At 49.3% G+C, this 16,758-nt stretch overlaps 2 protein-coding genes across 2 annotated transcripts; both read left to right on the plus strand.

Moving 5' to 3' along the window:
• The first annotated feature begins 1,288 nt into the window (after window positions 1-1,288).
• On the plus strand, window positions 1,289-2,201 carry MRPL34 (mitochondrial ribosomal protein L34). Its single transcript, XM_054805535.1, has 2 exons — window positions 1,289-1,411; window positions 1,617-2,201. Exons 1-2 carry the CDS (start codon window positions 1,368-1,370, stop codon window positions 1,918-1,920), a joined length of 348 nt encoding a protein of 115 aa, XP_054661510.1. The 5' UTR covers window positions 1,289-1,367; the 3' UTR covers window positions 1,921-2,201.
• Window positions 2,202-2,793: 592 nt separating this feature from the next.
• Window positions 2,794-11,470, plus strand: DDA1 (DET1 and DDB1 associated 1). The gene is made up of 5 exons (XM_054805587.1): window positions 2,794-2,853; window positions 7,245-7,325; window positions 7,794-7,845; window positions 8,172-8,233; window positions 9,263-11,470. Exons 1-5 carry the CDS (start codon window positions 2,851-2,853, stop codon window positions 9,371-9,373), a joined length of 309 nt encoding a protein of 102 aa, XP_054661562.1. The 5' UTR covers window positions 2,794-2,850; the 3' UTR covers window positions 9,374-11,470.
• Window positions 11,471-16,758: the final 5,288 nt, after the last annotated feature.

Here is a 16,758-nt window from a genome sequence, read left to right on the forward strand (position 1 = left end):
AAATCCCTCCTAAAGAGGAGGGCTCTCGGTGTGACAGACAAGGAGACTTGCCAGTCAAAGCAAGACCCAGCGCAGCCCCGCTGCCCGCCCATGGGGAGCCTGCCAGGAGCCGGGGGAGCTGGGGGGACTCACCCTGGGGTTTTTTGCCCCTTCCAATGGGATGTGTTACCGAATTCCTTTTTTTTTTTTTTTAACTTTTTACCTTTTTCTCACCATTCTGGTATTTGTGGCTTCCCAGAGGCCACGAGTGTGTCAGTGCCACGAGCGTGTGGGAGCTCAGCACGGGTGACCATGCATCCAAAGCGTGAATGTGCAGACCCCAGGGGCTGGGATGGGAGGACAAATGTACCATCACGAACGTCTCCTGGGTTTATTTTCACAGCTGTGGGTTTGGGAGGGCTGGAGTCGCTTCCCCTCACCCTGATGGGCTGATTCTGGTGGGAACACACCAAACCAGTGCAGAAAAACCCCAGAGCTGGTGCCTGCTCTTGGTGATATGGCCGGGCTTGGCTCCAGCGAAGCAATCTGAAGGATCTTTTTGATGATCAGAGCAGACAGCGAGGATGCTGGAGTTACCAGTGACTCACCCTCTGACCTCCCAGCTGGCTCTTCTTCTCCTCCTCCTCCTCCCCCTCCTCCTGCTCTGTAAAACACAGATAATCACATACAGTTAGGAACAGGCAGAGGCCGAACCTCTCTGTAGGTACCTTGGCACATCCTACGTGCTGCTGCTCTATCTGCATACATATACGCTAGACGTCAAAGGCGATCAGGGAGTCCGGTGCTGGTCCCAGCACCAGCGTACCCTCTGCCTGGCCCATCATGGTGCCCAGCAGGGCTTCCAAAAATGGATGCTGGTGCACCACACTGCTTGTGGTGACAGTTTTGGGGGCAGTCAGTGCACACCCCTCATGGGTGAGGAGGCCGGGCAGGGAGGGTGGCGGCGCAGGCCAGCTGTGGTGGCAGGGCCTTGGGCCTGGCCTGGCTCTGGGGGCCCAAACACCGGGGCTGGCACCAGCAGAACCATCCTGGTGAGGAATAAATTAGTCTTTAGAGGTGGCTTTTGCTCTGTTAGTGGCTTGTGACAGGGACGAGGTCCCCCCTCCCCCGCCGCAGGAGGCCTTGGCGCTTCGCAAACCTGGGGGGCCCAGGCCGCACTCCGCGGCCGTTGCCATGGTAACAGCGCGGCGGCTTGTTCCTCCCAGGACTACAAACCCCATCGGCCCTTGCGGCCGGCTGCGTCGTACGTACTTGTCCCCGCCCAAGGCGCATGCGCTTTCCCCGCCGCCCGCGATTGGCCGGGCGGAGGGAGCCAGTAGGAAGCGGCGTTGTTGTGAGGACGGTGTTGTCAGGACGGGCTGAGGGTCATGGCGGGGCTGGGCCGCCTCTGGCCGCGGGCTCTTGGCGGCAGGTAACGGCGGCCGCCGGCTCCCGGGGCGGGCAGGGAGTGGTGTGGTGTCGTGTCGTGTCACCCCCCGGGGTGGACAGCAGGGGAGGGACGCGACAAGGTCAGCCCTGTCCCTCATTGCTGCAAAGAAGCTCTTTATTTTCCTGTCAGCAGCAGCACTGGCCTTTCACTTTTCGTTTATCTATTTTTATTTTTTTTTTTCCCAAAGATTGCTTTTATTCCAGCAAGCTGCAGCCCATCCTTTCCAGCTCCGAGCAGCCTCAGTCCTGTCGGGTTCCCTGGAGCTGCCTCTCAGAAGCCATCTCTCCTTCAAGCCCGCAGCCGTCTGCCCCGGCGTGGTGTCTTCCTGGAACCACCAACAGATCCGTACAAAAGCACGTGGGAACGAATATCAACCGAACAACCGCAAGCGCAAACGGACCCACGGCTGGATCAAGCGCATCAGCACGCCGGCCGGCATCGAGGTTATCCTCCGGCGTATGCTGAAGGGCAGGAAGTCTCTGACCCACTGAGGGCTCCGCCCGGGAGGTGGATCTGGTGCGGGGAAAGCCAAAATGGAGCCCTGGAGCTGCCGCGGCTTTGGAGCGACCCGGCTTGAGCGTCTGTGCTGAGGGAGACCGTCCCTCTCGTGTCGGGAGCGTGCGAGGAATCGCGCAGGCTTGAGGGCGGCCTCCGAGGGCTTTGTTTAATGGCTGCTTTTTAAATTGTAAAATTATTGCCACTTGTATGTGCCATCCAAAGATAAACTTGTGAAAACACGAGCTGTGATTAAACCCCGGCAACTCGCCTTGAACTTCCTGCGCTAATTGTTAATGCGAAATTAACGGGGAGGTGGGGAGGAAAGCTGGCTTGTTTGTGGGGTCGTGGCTGCTAGGGAGTCTTTGGAAGGGTGGCACGAGTGCGAGTTAGGGCTGAGGGTGGGGGGAACTTTATTTTTGATTTACACCGGCCCTGGCAGCGGCGTCTCTGCCCGTTCTGCTCCACCGTCCCCCTGAGGTGCTTCAGGAACGGGGTCCTGCTTCTCAGCTGCAGCCCTGGGCTGGAGGAGTTGACTTCTCCTGGCCGCTGTTCCCCCAGCGCTGCTAATTCACTGCTTTGTTCCTGCCGCGTAATTAACAGCGCCTTCATTAACGAGGGCCGAGGGGAACGGGGCACGGACTACATCTCCCAGCGTGCCCCGCGGCCGCCGCCACATCCGGGTCTTTCCGCCCTGCGCTCTCACACATACATCCCCCCCGGGCCTTCCGAGCGGGCATTTCCTGCCTCAACCTAACCCTACGCTCCTCGGCGCCGCGTTGAGTGGCGGGCGTAGCGTCCAATAGAAAGCGAGAGTAGCGCGGCGCGGGCCAATAGGAAGGCGCGGGGCGGGCGGTGGAGGTAGTGGGTGGGTTGAGGCGCGGCGGCGGGGGAGGGGCGGCTCCTCACGGCTGGCGGCGGTGAAGATGGTAGGTGCCTCGCACCCCCCGCCCGAAATGGCGGCGCCCCCGGCCCGGTGAGGGGAGCGGGGTCCCGCCGCTCCTGCCCCGCCGGCCGCGCCCCACCGCCCCGCCCAGCCCGGGGAGGAAAGGGGCTCGCGGCCGCCTCCGGCCCTGCAGAGCCCGCACCCTCCGGCGTCCCCGCCCGGGGCCTCGGCGGAGGTGGGGGGGCGGCGTGGCTGCGGGGGCCCCGGCCGAGGGCTGCGCACCCTGAGGTGGGGAGTGCCCCGCCCTCTGGGACGGGGGCGTGCGGGGGGGGGGGCCGGGGCGCCCCAGGCCGGGGGTGTTGCGCGTCCCTAGCGACGGGGGGGTGCGGGGGTTGCTACGCCCCGAGCCGGGGGTGTCCCACGCCCCGAGAGGCGGAGGGCTGTAGCACCCCAAGATGGCGGGGCTCCCCACCCCCAGGGCTGGGCGGAGAAGGAGCGTAGGGACACCCGAAGCTGGGGATGCACCCCATCTCTTGGGGTGGGGGGGGGTGAGGGGGGCTGGGGCACCTCAGGCTTGGGGGGGACCCCCCCTTCCAGTGACTGGGGGCGGAGGGGCTGTGGTACTACAGGGTATGGGCTATTCCCTGCCACGGCTGAAACGCTCAAAGGAGGGCAGGGGTTCCCCCAGGGTGTGCGGTTTTCCCCACCCTCAGGGATGGGGGACTGAGAGCAGCCGGGGCACTGCCAGGGTGCAGGGTGTTTCCTCCACCCCCCAGGCTGAGGAGCAGAAGGGGGAAGTTGGATCACCTCCAAGGTGCGGGGTGCTCCCCTGTCCCCAGGGCTGGGGGTGCACTAAGGGGGCTGAGGGCTGCGGAGGTTCTTCAGTCCTTTCTGCGCCCCCTGAGCAGCAACAGGCACTCGGTCTGGTGCCTGAGCGTTCAGCAGCGGCTGTCAAAACCAAGAGGCTTCCAGTCTCCCTCCCTCCCTTTGTAGTGACACAATAATTTTTGGAGAAACAGGGTTTTCCTTCTGCCCCTCCGCAAGCTCCATAACTAAGGGAAAAAGAGTGGTGTCCCTGCGGTCTCCGTGTACAGGCGTACCATGGCTGAGGGCTTAGGTGGCCGTTCCCAAGCCTGTGTTAGTGGTTTTCCTCTAACCCACGTCCACGTGTGCATGCATCGTGCTAGGACAGAGCCCCACTTTCAGCGTCTCTGTGCTGGGCCTCGTGTAGCTGACAGTTGCTACTGCAGTTTCTTTCAAAGACTGAGAATGGGGCACACGTGTGTGTGTGTGTATATATATTTTTTTTTTTTCACCTTTCTGCTTTTAGATGAGGACTATCATCTTCCTAGGAAGCTGAGCCCCCTTGTTGACAGAGGAAAAGTAGATGTGTCTTATCTCTACCTCACTTCCCAAATCATAGAAGGAACCAGTGTTGTCTTCTGAGGTTGCTTAATCACATTTGTTTTGTTGAGTTTGGGTTTTTGGCGGGTTTTTTTGAGTTTGCCTTTCCCCAAGGAAATGAGGCATCTGCTCAGTTCAGGGGCTGATTTTTCACTTCCACACAGGACGCTGCATCAGCTTCGCTCGCTTGGCCGGGGCGCGCTTTCCTTGGTTAAAGAGTGGCAGAAGGCACGCAGGGGGAATGTTTCCTCATGTGGCATTACACGGGAGGTATGACTCGGTGCACCTTGTGCCATAGGTGTGTAAACACGGCAGCGACCTACTGGGGCTTATTTCCCTGGTGCCCTTGGAGCAGATAAGGATCGTTGCACTTGGAGTATTGTCTAATTCTGAATATCCAGGAATACGACTCCAGGCAACTCCCTCGAGGGGGCCTTTTCGGTGATCTCTGAGATCATATCAGCACAGAGCCACTGAAATGTGTGTGTATGTAGCAGGATTATCATTATCGGAGGGATAGTGCGTGTCACTGACAACCAGACTTTTCAACTGAACTGGTGATGAGTCCTCAACGTGCTGCCTGGGGCTTAGGTTGGAGAAACATCCTTCTCAGTCGGTTTAGTGTCCCTGTTCTGCTCTAAGTTACGGCTGAGCAGTGGGCGCTGCCGGTGGTGCTGGAGCTGGTCTGCCCAGCGACTGCTGGCCTGAGGGAAGGAAAGGGGGTGGCCGAGGGCCAGGGACACTCGTGGCTGTTAGAGCTGAGGTCTCCAGGTGTTGTGTGAGTTTAGTAACCTTCCTGCTTGCTAAGTCTGTGCTTAGCTGGTATATATCCTGCTTTAGTGCTTTATATTGTAGAAGGGGGGGGGAAACCCCGCATTGACCATTTAAATTGCATTTCAACTGATAACTTTAACAGTATTTTTGTAGCTTACTGGGCATAACTCACTCTGCTGTAAAAGTCCTTTAAAAGACTGCAGAATCCCTGGTGAGAGCTGTGATCCTGCTTATCCAGCCTCTTTCCAGGGAAACGTGGGCTCTGGCAGAGCAAATCCCTGGCTGGAAAGTAGGGAATAGCCTAGCCTGGGGAACTTGGGGTGAGCTGCGGCTTATTGAAGAGATGCTTGAAGTTGTCTGCGCCTAAATAAGAGCAGTTATTTTCCATTCTTATAAGCAATAATAAAACCAAGTAGTTGTCAGGCTTTTCCTGCCATAAAAGAAATCAAGGACATGTCTGTCTCTCTCTGGATTAGGCTGGTGTAGCAGAGCAGGTTACTTTGTCATAAAAAGCCTGCAAATTTAATGCAACGGGAAGGTGAGATGCTTTGAAATGTAATGGGATATTTTTAAAGCTCCTCAGTCCTTCTAAACAGAGTAATATAATTAGTAATTCTTAAATCTGGGCTATGTGGAGAAAACTGTGTCTGGCTGTGTCAGTTCAAGTTGTTAAAGGGTTCCCCGTCCTTTTCAGCCTGGGAGTCCTTGGGTAGCATACAGGTACTGACTGTGGATGAGAACAGATGAACGGAGAAATCCATTGGGGCAGGCGTGGGAAGTGGTGAGCTGAGAGCAGGACACAGTCCAAAACCTAGGACTTCTGTTATAGCAGAGCCGGAAGATCCTGCCTTAATTTCTGAGCTCAGCCGTGGTGTGGACATTACACAGGCCAGCGAGCGATGGACTCTGTCCTGGAGAACTCACGACCGAGGGCAGTGAAGGCACAGGGAAATAGCGTGGGTCCTGTGGGGGTTAAAACAGGCAAGAGAAATTTGAAATTTGCTGTTTGAACCCAGGTCCAGTATTTTAACAGGATTATTTGTAAAATGGGCATATGGGAAGGCTTGAATGTGGAAACTAGGATGTCAGTAGAGTTCTCTTTAAGAACAAAAGTATGAATAATATTTTCTGGTTTGGCTAATTATAGCTCTTTGTTTTGAATTAAAGATGCAGCGTTAACAAAAATAATGGCTTCCGATCTAGCAGTTTTGTAGCAGTAGTGTCCATTTATTTGTTGCTTCTAACACTGAAAGTACATGACTTCTCATCTGCTGCTTCACTGTCCTTTTCAAATTGCTTATAAACAAGGTGATGTATGTCCCGGAGTAGGATCCTTTAGTGTTCAGTATAATAGACTTTGAGTCTTTAAGGAAGTATCATTATGATACAGGCAGCTGGTCTAACGACTTAGAAGGGATCGTCTTGGGGCCTCTCTCTCCTCTGCTTATCGCACAGGTACATCTGACATTTATTACCCATTTTCTCTTTATTTAAAGACATTGCTGGGCATCTTCCTTTGTCTCTGCTGTGAGTAGAGAGGCTCCAACATGCTCAAGCTCGGTTTTCTCCTGACCCCATAATGTTCTCCTCCCGCCCTCCTTTTTCGCTTTGGAGAAAGGAAATTCCTGTTTCATGCTGCTACGGCTTAATTAAACTGAGGGGGCTCTGTGGGGTTCCCGCGGCTGTTTAGCAAATAGCTTTGCTGGCCTGTTTTGTTGTGAGTGGTGATCTAACCACTTCCATCAAAACTTGGGAATTTTTTTTTTTTTTGATGTGCCAATAGCCTTGATGCATGTAGGGGTGTGATCCTTCAAAAAAAAAAAAAAAAAAAAAAAAGTTGGACCAGGCTGATAAATGTGTGATAAAGATTGAGCTTTTTGAGGCTTTTATTGCTCTGTGGAACCAGCCTTGGTCTATGACAAAGAACGTTAATTGGGACAACAAAAGAGCAACTGGTTCGATACAGTGTCATATTCAAGGACTTCAGACATCAGCATAGCCGTGGCAGTTTCTCGTGTGATGTCGTGATTTGTGCGGGTAAATCGCTGTGGATTCTGGTCTGCTATATCCGTGCTGGTTTCAGGATCCAACAACCATCTCGCTGTCTGGGACCTGGCAGCATCCTTCAATTCCTGCAGTTGTTTGTCTTAATGACCTGAGTGACTCCTTCAAGAATCACCACAAAGCAAACAGCAACCAGAATATCACTCTCTCATTCCTCACCTACTTCTTTCTTTGTATTCTGTGTCTTTTTAGGCAGATTTTTTGAAAGGATTACCAGTCTACAACAAAAGCAACTTCAGCAGATTCCATGCGGACTCTGTATGTAAAGCATCAGTAAGTATTGCCACATCCTAGTGCTTTGGGGGAAGGTGGGGTTTTTTTTTTTGCGTGGCTCAAAGGATGCTAGAGTGAAATAAACTTGAAATGAGTATTTTGTTTCTTAAAAAACACATATGATCACAGCTGGTAGTTCATGAGCTGAGATTGGCAAGGAAAACTTCCTGCTTGCTTTGGTGAGGAATGTGTCCTCTCATCAGCCAAACCACATCTGTGGTGCTTTCTTTATATATACACATTCTTTAATAGTAGTCTTATGCCCTGAAAAACATGGAAAAATGGACGTCCTTTTTTATATGCGTGTTTTAAAAAGCTGTAGCCGCACAGTGTCACGTAACAGGGCAGAATACCACAATGCATTTGTAGCCTGCATTAATGAGCGCCTTCTGGTTGCTTTAGCTGTGCTCAGGTTAAAAATCACCTTTTTGCTGTCTTCCTTCTATAACTGTTCTAATTCTTCTATAGAATAGAAGACCGTCGGTATATCTTCCCACGAGAGAATATCCTTCTGAACAAAGTAAGTCTGCCCTGCTAAAGTTTTGAGTTTTTATAACTTTATTCTGTTCTAATATTAAAAACCTGGCATATACATAATCTCTGTTATTTTAAAGTTCAGATCGGGTGATATGATTGAACTGTCACCACGGTGATTAGCAGTGTATGTCTAGTTTTTGTGCTTTTCCTCTATCCTTATTAAGTGATCGCTGTTCCTACATACTGTTCTTTTATTAAAAAGGACCGTGCTTAGTATGTGAAGTAATGTGGTGATTACTGCAGCGTTTTAAAAGTCATCTTTAAAATGATCTCAGTATGTTTGTTTCTTTTTTTTTGTTTTTTTGGCAGTCATAGTAACAGAAAAGACAAATATACTTTTGCGTTATTTACATCAGCAGTGGGACAAAAAGGTATGGTTGTGTTTTCTTAATATTAACATTTTGTCTTGATTTGCTGACTCGGGTTAATTGAGCTGAATATTGATTGCAATCAAAATGTTGAAGATTTAATTAAAAGAAAGTGCGAACTGCACTTCAGCAAAAGATAATGTAAGGAAGCTCTGTCTCTGCACAAGACTTTAAAAAAAAAAAACACACCAAAAATACCCCCAACTGACAGAACAACCACCAACTTTTTCTTCCCTTTCAATTTAAGGGACATTAACTCAGTGTTTATTCTAGAACTTGGGAGACTGCAGTTACATCTCCCACTGACTGTGGTTTTCCTTTGTGACCTTGGGAGATCAGTCTCCCTGTGCCTCAGTGTCTACTTTACAGCTAGGGCAAAGCTGCTCTTACCTCCCGGGACTGTTAGGGGAAGATGGATGTGCTTGTGCAGAACAGGAATGCGCTAATGAGGCTGTGTGAGTACTTTGGGTCCAACATCTGAGTTCTTGTATGAGGAACGCCCAAATTGGTATACTCGAGCTAGCGTTTGAGGCAAGGAAGCTGGGGTACCTGGGTTGGGAGTACTCAGAACAAGGTGATGACTTAGGAGTGGAGATGTCGAAGCAGCGAGTGGGCAGAGCAGAGGTTGCGGGAGAACGTGGAGAGGTAGAATTGTAAAGAACTGAAGCTGAAGAGACAGTATTTGTATGTGACAGAAGGCTTGGGGAGATGTTGGTAAGTTCAGGGACTGACTCAGAGCAGTGGGAAAGAGCATCTTACTCATGTTTATGCAGTATTTGAGATCTATAAATAAGAAGTGCTGAGATCAAGGATTGGTGTTTTAGCCACCCTCAAATTTGAAGAACAATCTAGAAGGAGCACCTTTCAGCTTTGGCCAAAATCCTCTTCAGTGTCTGTTCTGTGTGTCAGGTGATCGCAGCACTACGTTCCATCCCAAAACTTTCACAAATGAAATCTTGTTCTGCTGACGCTAGCTCCTGTCAGAATCCAAGGCTTTGGAGAGATTCACTCTGACTTTCTCTGTCCCAACAGAATGCAGCAAAGAAGAGAGATCAAGAGCAAGTGGAAATAGAAGGTGAGAATTCGGCGCCACCACGGAAAATCGCTCGGACAGACAGCCAGGATATGAACGAGGACACTTAAACTCTTGCCTTTCTCCTCTACTACTTTGCAGGCGCTTCCTGTTTTGTCTCAAAGTGTGTAAATTTTGCCCCCATCTCTCACCCCTCCACTATGCAGCCCAAACCACTTCTGACTTCATAGGAGCCAATGTATTTATTTTTTTTTTCCCCCTCTCCATTTTTTATTTATGCCGTAAAACCTACAGAGCGATGGTGGAACAATTCAGTAAATGATGTAGTATAACCTTAGTTCCTCCTTTCTAAAAATATACACTGTCACTTTCACAGGTTTTGTTGAATCTGTTACCTAAATCAACCAGATCTAGCTACAGGAGCCTGGGTAGGAGACATGGGTTATTACAGAACCCTTTGGTGGTTACAGGCTTTCCGATTCATGTACCCGTTGACGTAGTACAAGTGGCTAACTCTTCTTTGGACGTGCCCAGTCCAGCCATAAGTGTGGGGCCTTGCTATTTTTCTTAAATATTCTGAAACTGGCACTGCACTAAAAAAAAAAAAATCAAAAATCAAAAATCATGGGTGTCATTTAGGGTTATGTTGATCTTAGCAACCGTGTTGTCAACTTGATATATCAGTTGTATTCTTTTGGTCTGTCCTGTAAGGACCACGGTCATTTGGCAGCGTACATTATCTCATGCATCAGTGGTCATGGAGAATTCAAGTGAAAGGTGTGTTGCTTTTGTTGTCCTTAAATTCTAACCGTCTCTTGGTCTTGAATGGACTGATATGTGCAACTTCTCCGTCGGAATAAAAGGATAGTCTTCTGAGTATTTGATCAACAGTGTATTTAAGCAACAGCTGACGGAATGGAGTTGGGTAGGCACCCTGTGGGCAGCGCCTGGCTGGATGAGTCTGGAAGCACCTCAGCAACTAGATCTAGTTCTTTGTCTCAGCTGCCGGCTCTGAATAATGGTACGTTGTATTTTCCTGTGATATCGGCGTGTCTGGAATGGAGCCCAGGACTCGGAGTTGATCAAAATGTGAGCTTCCATGGTCTCTGATGAAGACCGATCTCTTTTGGACTGTGACAGTTCAGTGCCTGTTGCCTGTAACCCTTCGCTGACTCTTCACTAGGAGCCAAAATGGAGACCTGTAAGTAGTCTAGGTGGATTCAGAGGTGCAGAGACTAAAAGGAAATGAGCATCGTCACCTGAAGGGGACAGGAAAGGTGTAGCTTAGTAATGATGTCTTGTCTGCTTTAACGTAAGAAGCTGACTTCACACTGTGTTAGTTTAAATCGTTGCATTTATAGCTGTGTTTTTTCTTCCTTCACAAATCCTAAACACCAATTCAAGAAATCGCATGAATGTTTTTCTAGAGATCCTGGATAAGCCTTGGTTCTGAGTAGCTGCGGTGGCCGCCAGCTTTGAGGGTTTCTGCTGTCCCCTTCTCCATGGCGTCCCTGTCTGACCGGGGGACGTCAAACGTTCGGGTTTGGGGGCGAAGGGAGAGAAAACTGTTGCTGACGACCGTATGTTGTAAGGCAGAACCTTAGGAAGAGCAGGGCACAGCTCACGTTGCGTTTTTAAATGTACCTTAGGCACCGAGTTTCTGATGCAGTGAGTGAATTTAACTTCATACCGAGTAGTTTAGAACTTTGTATCTGCCTCAAAAAAAAACAAAACCCAAACCCGTTACCTTTTTGCTATGGCAGTAACCTCCAAATTACTGGAATGTCATTGAAAATGCCAACTGTGTTGGTGAAGATAAAATATACTTGGGTTTCCATGTGATTTCCTGGCGATTGCAAGGGGACTCCTCCCAGAGTTACGCTGTCAAAAAGCGCTTTTGTGCAAAGCGCAAGGCGTTGACTGCAGATGCTGTGGTAGCATCCGGCCTCGCAGGGATTATCTGAAACTGAAGAATCCTTTGAAGAGCTGAGAGATACCAAAAGAGGAAACGGACGTGCAGCTGGTGGTAAAGTGTGACCAATTTGTGTGTTTAGCAAAGCTTGAGAGCTGCAGCCTTGCAGTAATGTTTGTACAGTGCTTTAAAGTTGTAAAATGCTGTATAATTCTTGATTGATATGGCAAGGTTTGAGCTTTGCTGACTTCTCTGCTAGACAGAGCGATGTACTATTAAAGAGAGTTGGCAGTTCCTTCCTGTTGTAAACTCCCGTCTTTGTTCCCTCCGTGTCTTTTAAAAATTATCTGCTTGGTTTTGGGAGCCTTTGAAATATTTCCGATATTTTTAGGAGGTTAAAGTTGCCTTTTTTTAAGTAGTTCTGAAGTGATGGAGAAACAGGTCTTCAAAGGGACTTGGCTTTGTGTCACTGGTTGGTGGATTTTTATTTTTTGTTGATGGTTGCGTACGAGCGGAATGGATTTCTGATGCATCCCGTCCGATCTGAGGCGAGAGCTCCTGTCCTCCTTCCTTCTCCAGCTCGTTTGCCATGCCACTGCTGGCTCAAGAGCGCTCTCCTCAAGCTATTGCACTTCGATCCTAAATTCACGCCTGTGTAATACATGGTAAGTGTAGTGGGTTTAATGTTGCATGGAAGATCCTATTTGCCTAACTGTGATTTCCTGGTGCCTTAGTGCATTGAAAACAACAACAACAAAAGGTTTAAAAAACCAAACCCTGGATTTTTGCTGACCGTGCTGTTTGTACAATACCTAGTTCCTCTGACTTGCAACTCTTGTTACAACGTGACTGAGATTTAGCGACCCTCAGGGGTTTTTGTACATGTCTGCATAGTGATATTTTTATTGTTTCTGTTGCCAATCTATACTAAAGGTTTGGGGTTTTTAATGAAAACTTGAGATGCTTGCCAGAGATCAGAATTTTGGTTTTTTTCAGTTGAGTAGTGCATCTTTTCTCAAAAGTCAAAGCAGCAGAAACGTCTTTCTTGCTATTGGGGAATGATGAGTCCGTCTAGGAGCAGCCTGTCCTGTTCGCGGGCGTCTGTCCTGTATTAAACAGTGCTGGAGCTTGTGCCCGACGCGAGCAATTAGATGTATGCTGGGTATGTTTAGAGTATGAAAAAGTTAGGCACTGCTTTTTTCTAACATAAAAATACACTAGTGACTGATGTGCAGGGAAACTAAAGTTTTGTTTAGGTTAATTCTTGATACTGTATGATCACTTTTTTTTTTTTTTTTAGGGGACAAATAGTCAAAAAAACTACTCTCATAAGAGTTAGAGGTGGGAAAATGTTAAAAAAAAAAGATACCTTAACATGTTCTGTGAATTCACAGCTGGGGGGGACGGGTAACTGCGTCTGAGCAGCGACATCTGCGTGTGTTTGCGTTGACGGTGGGCTCCTGGGGCTTGCCGGGTCAGAGTATGTTCAGTCAGGTAACATCGGCATGTTCAGCTTTCAAGGTGTTTCCTGTTTCTGTCCTTGGAAGTTTTTTTTTTGAGACTGTAACGAATGATGCCCTGAGCAACCCGCTCTGCATTCGGTATCGCCTGTGCTTCGAGCAGGAAGGTGGAGGTGACCTGGGATCCCTTCCAGCCGATAAACCCAGGGAAGCGCAAAATGCAGCAGAACCCGCAGCTGGAAGGTTTGGTTTTGTACGAGGCTGGCAAGCTGTGGAGGACCGTTAGCAAAACTTAGGGAGTTTGCAAGCATGTGCTGAAGTTTTTTGACAAGCTCTGAAACCACATTTTGCTACAAACAGCAGCAAGCTGCAGGATGGAGATCCAAACCAGGAGGGGAGGGAGGGAGCTGCTGGGCTCCCCAGCTGCCTGAGGCTGCGGCAGCCTGGACCGGGGCTGTCGTGGGCTTAAACCCTTTACCGGGGGGTATTGAAGGTGGGCAGAAGTTTTTAGATGTATTTCATTTAGATGATGCATTTAGATGCATTTCACTGTAAGATGACAAGTTTTTAGAATCGTTTAGATATGTTAGATGTGATTTAAAAAAAAAAAGACTTGTTTTCTTAGCAAGACACGAAGCACCGGCAGCGTGCTGGTTTCCTGGTGTGGATGCCTGGGATGCACGTCCCCATGCCTGTTGGGAGCCAGGTTGTGATGGATCCAAAGGACGCGCTGAACCCGACCGCTGTTCCCTGCCCTCCTGGTGAACGTGCCGAGCTGTTGGTGAACTCCCCGTGCGCGCAGTTGTTTGGGGCTGTCCCGATGGCCCCGTACAGGGAAGGCTGTGAAGGTTGGAGTAGGATCGGCTGGAAAATGGGTTTCCTTCCCTCTCCAGTGCGTGCCTTATACAGCAGTGCGGTTGTCGGTGTTTGGACTGTTTCCTTTGGAGGCAAATTTTGAACATGCTGGACATTAGTCTTAAAATTTTCACTCTATGCTAGGCAATTATAACTGGTGTAACTTCAGAGCTTTATTTTTTTGGTGAGCTCCTTGACACTGGCCTTGAGGCAAAGCCTAAGCAGGAGTCTTGGATTTTTTCTAAGCCTGCAGCTATCAGCTGTGTTACCACGTACTGTTTCCTGGCTTGTTTGTATACCACTAGCTTCATTTTTTTGTTTTTCAGATTTTTAAAAAGACCTGCGTATCTATAATAATAAATTTGTTTTCCTGGATTAATGACATCAGCCTGGCAGCAGAGGACTTGTGCAGCACGCTGATCGTGACCGGAGGGGTTCCAGCTGATCCCTCTCCGTGTCAGCTTTTGTCTCTTTTTTTTTTTTTTTTTTTTTTTTTTTTTTAATGTGTAACAGAGAGTGGGAAATCCCTTTTCTTTAAAGACGGGGAGGTTTGCATTTACCTGGGAGCAGCTAAGGGTGTTTTTTGGGAGCAGTTCCCAGAAGCGGGTATTGCATCATGGCTTTGGTTAAGCCCAGCCTGACCTTCGTGTTGTGCTGACTGCGCTTTCGGGTTCCCCTCCTGCTGGTTCACAACAACTGGGCCCTGACAGCGGAGGGTGCAGCCCCGAGGTCTCGTCTGCCGGCTGATTTGGGATGTTTGCTGTTAGTAATCACCCAAAAAGGCTGAGTCAGCGGGATATCCAGGTGGGCTGGCTGTGCCCTTACTTACGGGTCTAGGGGTTGTGTCCAGCCTACACAAAGTGACTTGCTGTCACAGCATCGGCTTGCAGAGCTCGTCCTCAAACACGGGCACTGGCAGCTGCGTTGTATTTTATATAAAAGATGTCTGTCGTCTGGAGAGTTTAATGTCAGGGAGGAGACAGGACTTCTAGAACCTCATCTTTTTTTAACTATGGGGCGAAAACCCCATCTTCTAGATGCTGAAAAGGCTGAACCTGGCCTGAGGGGAAGAACATCTTGGTAACTGAAACAAGGGAATGAAATGCCAGCTTTCAAATTCTCTTTAACACTGAGATTCTGTTTTTAAAGGCAAAACTTTCCTAGCGTGTCCCCAAATATGAAGACCTAAGGCTCCCTAGATGTGCCATTTTAGAATTGGGTTGTTCTAGGAATTAAAAACGTCTTACTGGCAGTCTTAATGTTTTTTGAGGAGTCTGGGTGGTTTAACCTTTGTGGTAGAGTTCCAAGCTTTGCTGATGTAAACCTGGAAGTAAGTATTCAGCTGGCGAGATCGAAGGGCAGCACTGTTAAAACTTGACCCGATTTCAAATCAGGATTTATTTTTTATTTTTGTATGGGAGGTGTCTGGCTGAATCAGTTGGGTGAGGCAGGGTGAGCGGGCGCCCGTGTTCCGGCATTTGCCGCTCCACACACTGCGGTTGTGGACGAGGTTTTCCACAGGTCACCGACTGCTCTTGTGCCTTGTGCACAACAAGGATGGCAATTAGTGCTGCTTTTCCTATAACTCTGCTTTTAATTTCCTTGCCTTTGTCACCGAAGCAAACTTTATTTAGCTAGCGACCAGCAGTAATATTTCACTTTGCCTTATTGCTGCCAGCTCCATAAACATCTCTGGGACGACTCGTCCCTGTTCGCTCTTTGGTGAATCGCAGTGTGGTGATCCCTGGGATGGTGCTGTGCTTTTATTTATTTTTTTTTTTTTTTGAGATGCAGATATCGAACAGGTCAAATACTCTCCCTGGTTTGATAAGCAGCCTGTGAGGGCTGGGGAGCGACGATGGCTCTCGGGGATGGAGGGACGCAGGGTGACTAATCACTTACTGTAAGAAATAGCACGAAATCCGAATGGATGGTCAGAGCTGAGTCACCGTGTTGTCTGTGCTACAGTTGTGCTGATTTCCAAACGCATTCATTTCTTATTAATCAGCGCACAGTGTGCCATTAATGGGCTTTATCGGGTATTTTTAGTTATCCTTGGCCAGCCACACATCGCAGCTGAGTGTCCGAGAGCGGCTCAGCGCTTTCTGTCGTCTGCAGCTGATTTAACTCCTCCGGTGCGTTCAGCACGCGCGATCCCAGGCTGGTTTTTGCAATGCAGTGTCGAGCTTGTGAGTCTGTGTTAACTTCCAACCTGTCTCTGCAACTTGAATTTTCCTCTTTTGCAAAAATACTGTCTTGTGGGGCTGGGAGAAGGTGGTTTTTTCCTTGAAAGCTGCGTGTTGGCAGAAGGGCTGCCCCCATGGAGTGATGTCATGGCCATTGGATTTTTTTTTTTTGCATTTATTTTTAAACTGTTCCGTGTTTGATACTGTGTATAATAAATTTGCAGAATTTAGAGGATTATAACTTTCTTCATTCTTCCTCTACCTGACGATACGCGCGAGAGCTGTGGTGTGGCTGCTGGAGAGCATTTGGCATCGAACCGTGCCGGTGGGGCTTGTCCTGGTGTCTTTGCCCTGCGTTCGAGGACCATGAAGGGTGGGTGACAGCGTCCCTAACGTCCCCTTCCCCGGGGACAGAACACCTGAGACTTCTTCCCCGAGCAGATGTGCCATGCAAGCCACTGCAGGCAATAATTCAGCCCACGCCTCAGGCTTGTTGAAATATATTTTTTTTTTATTGCATTTCTGCAGGTTTTACAAAAATATGACAAAATAAATTAAAAAGAAATAAATAACCCCCTTCATTTCTTTTAATTTCCAAAGAAATAAAACACAGCAAGGGAAAAAACAAAACAAAATGAAAACAACCTAAATCTTCCCTCCTTTGTCCAGTAACTGCCTGAAAGAGTGAGATACCAGACAGGCGGCTGCTTGTAGAAATACTTTGTATAGAGAAATGTTTAAAAATGCCCCAGACTGTGGGGTCCTGGCAGCAGCGGGACCCTGCCCTCTCCTCTGGCAAGTGGTGCAGGGGTAGATGTTCCCAGGACTGTTACTCTCAGGAGGGAAATGGGATAAAACAAACTCCTTTTAAGACCGGCGTGTGTTCAGGAGCGGCAGAGACGAGAGCTGGCCCCGACCAGCCAAACCCAAGCAGAGAAACTAAATGAAATGGAGAAAGGGAGAGCGCTCTGCGCCCCTGCCCGCAGCCCTGCCCGATCCGGGGGTGCGTGCAGGCAGGGCAGGCAGAGCGGGCAGGCGTGGGCTGAGCTTTGGGCTCCGCAGGCAGCGGTGCGGCAGGGTGC

This window comes from Grus americana, chromosome 28, assembly GCF_028858705.1.
Source record: "Grus americana isolate bGruAme1 chromosome 28, bGruAme1.mat, whole genome shotgun sequence".
Taxonomy (NCBI): Eukaryota; Metazoa; Chordata; class Aves; order Gruiformes; family Gruidae; genus Grus; species Grus americana.

Bases quoted from the DNA above. Each gene is read 5' to 3' on its own strand.
- MRPL34 (XM_054805535.1), top strand. From the start codon at position 1,368: ATGGCGGGGCTGGGCCGCCTCTGGCCGCGGGCTCTTGGCGGCAG. The intron at 1,412-1,616 runs GTAACGGCGGCC...TTTTTCCCAAAG, and splicing joins CCGCGGGCTCTTGGCGGCAG to ATTGCTTTTATTCCAGCAAG.
- DDA1 (XM_054805587.1), top strand. The intron at 7,326-7,793 runs GTAAGTATTGCC...ATTCTTCTATAG, and splicing joins ACTCTGTATGTAAAGCATCA to AATAGAAGACCGTCGGTATA. The intron at 7,846-8,171 runs GTAAGTCTGCCC...TTTTTTTGGCAG, and splicing joins AGAATATCCTTCTGAACAAA to TCATAGTAACAGAAAAGACA.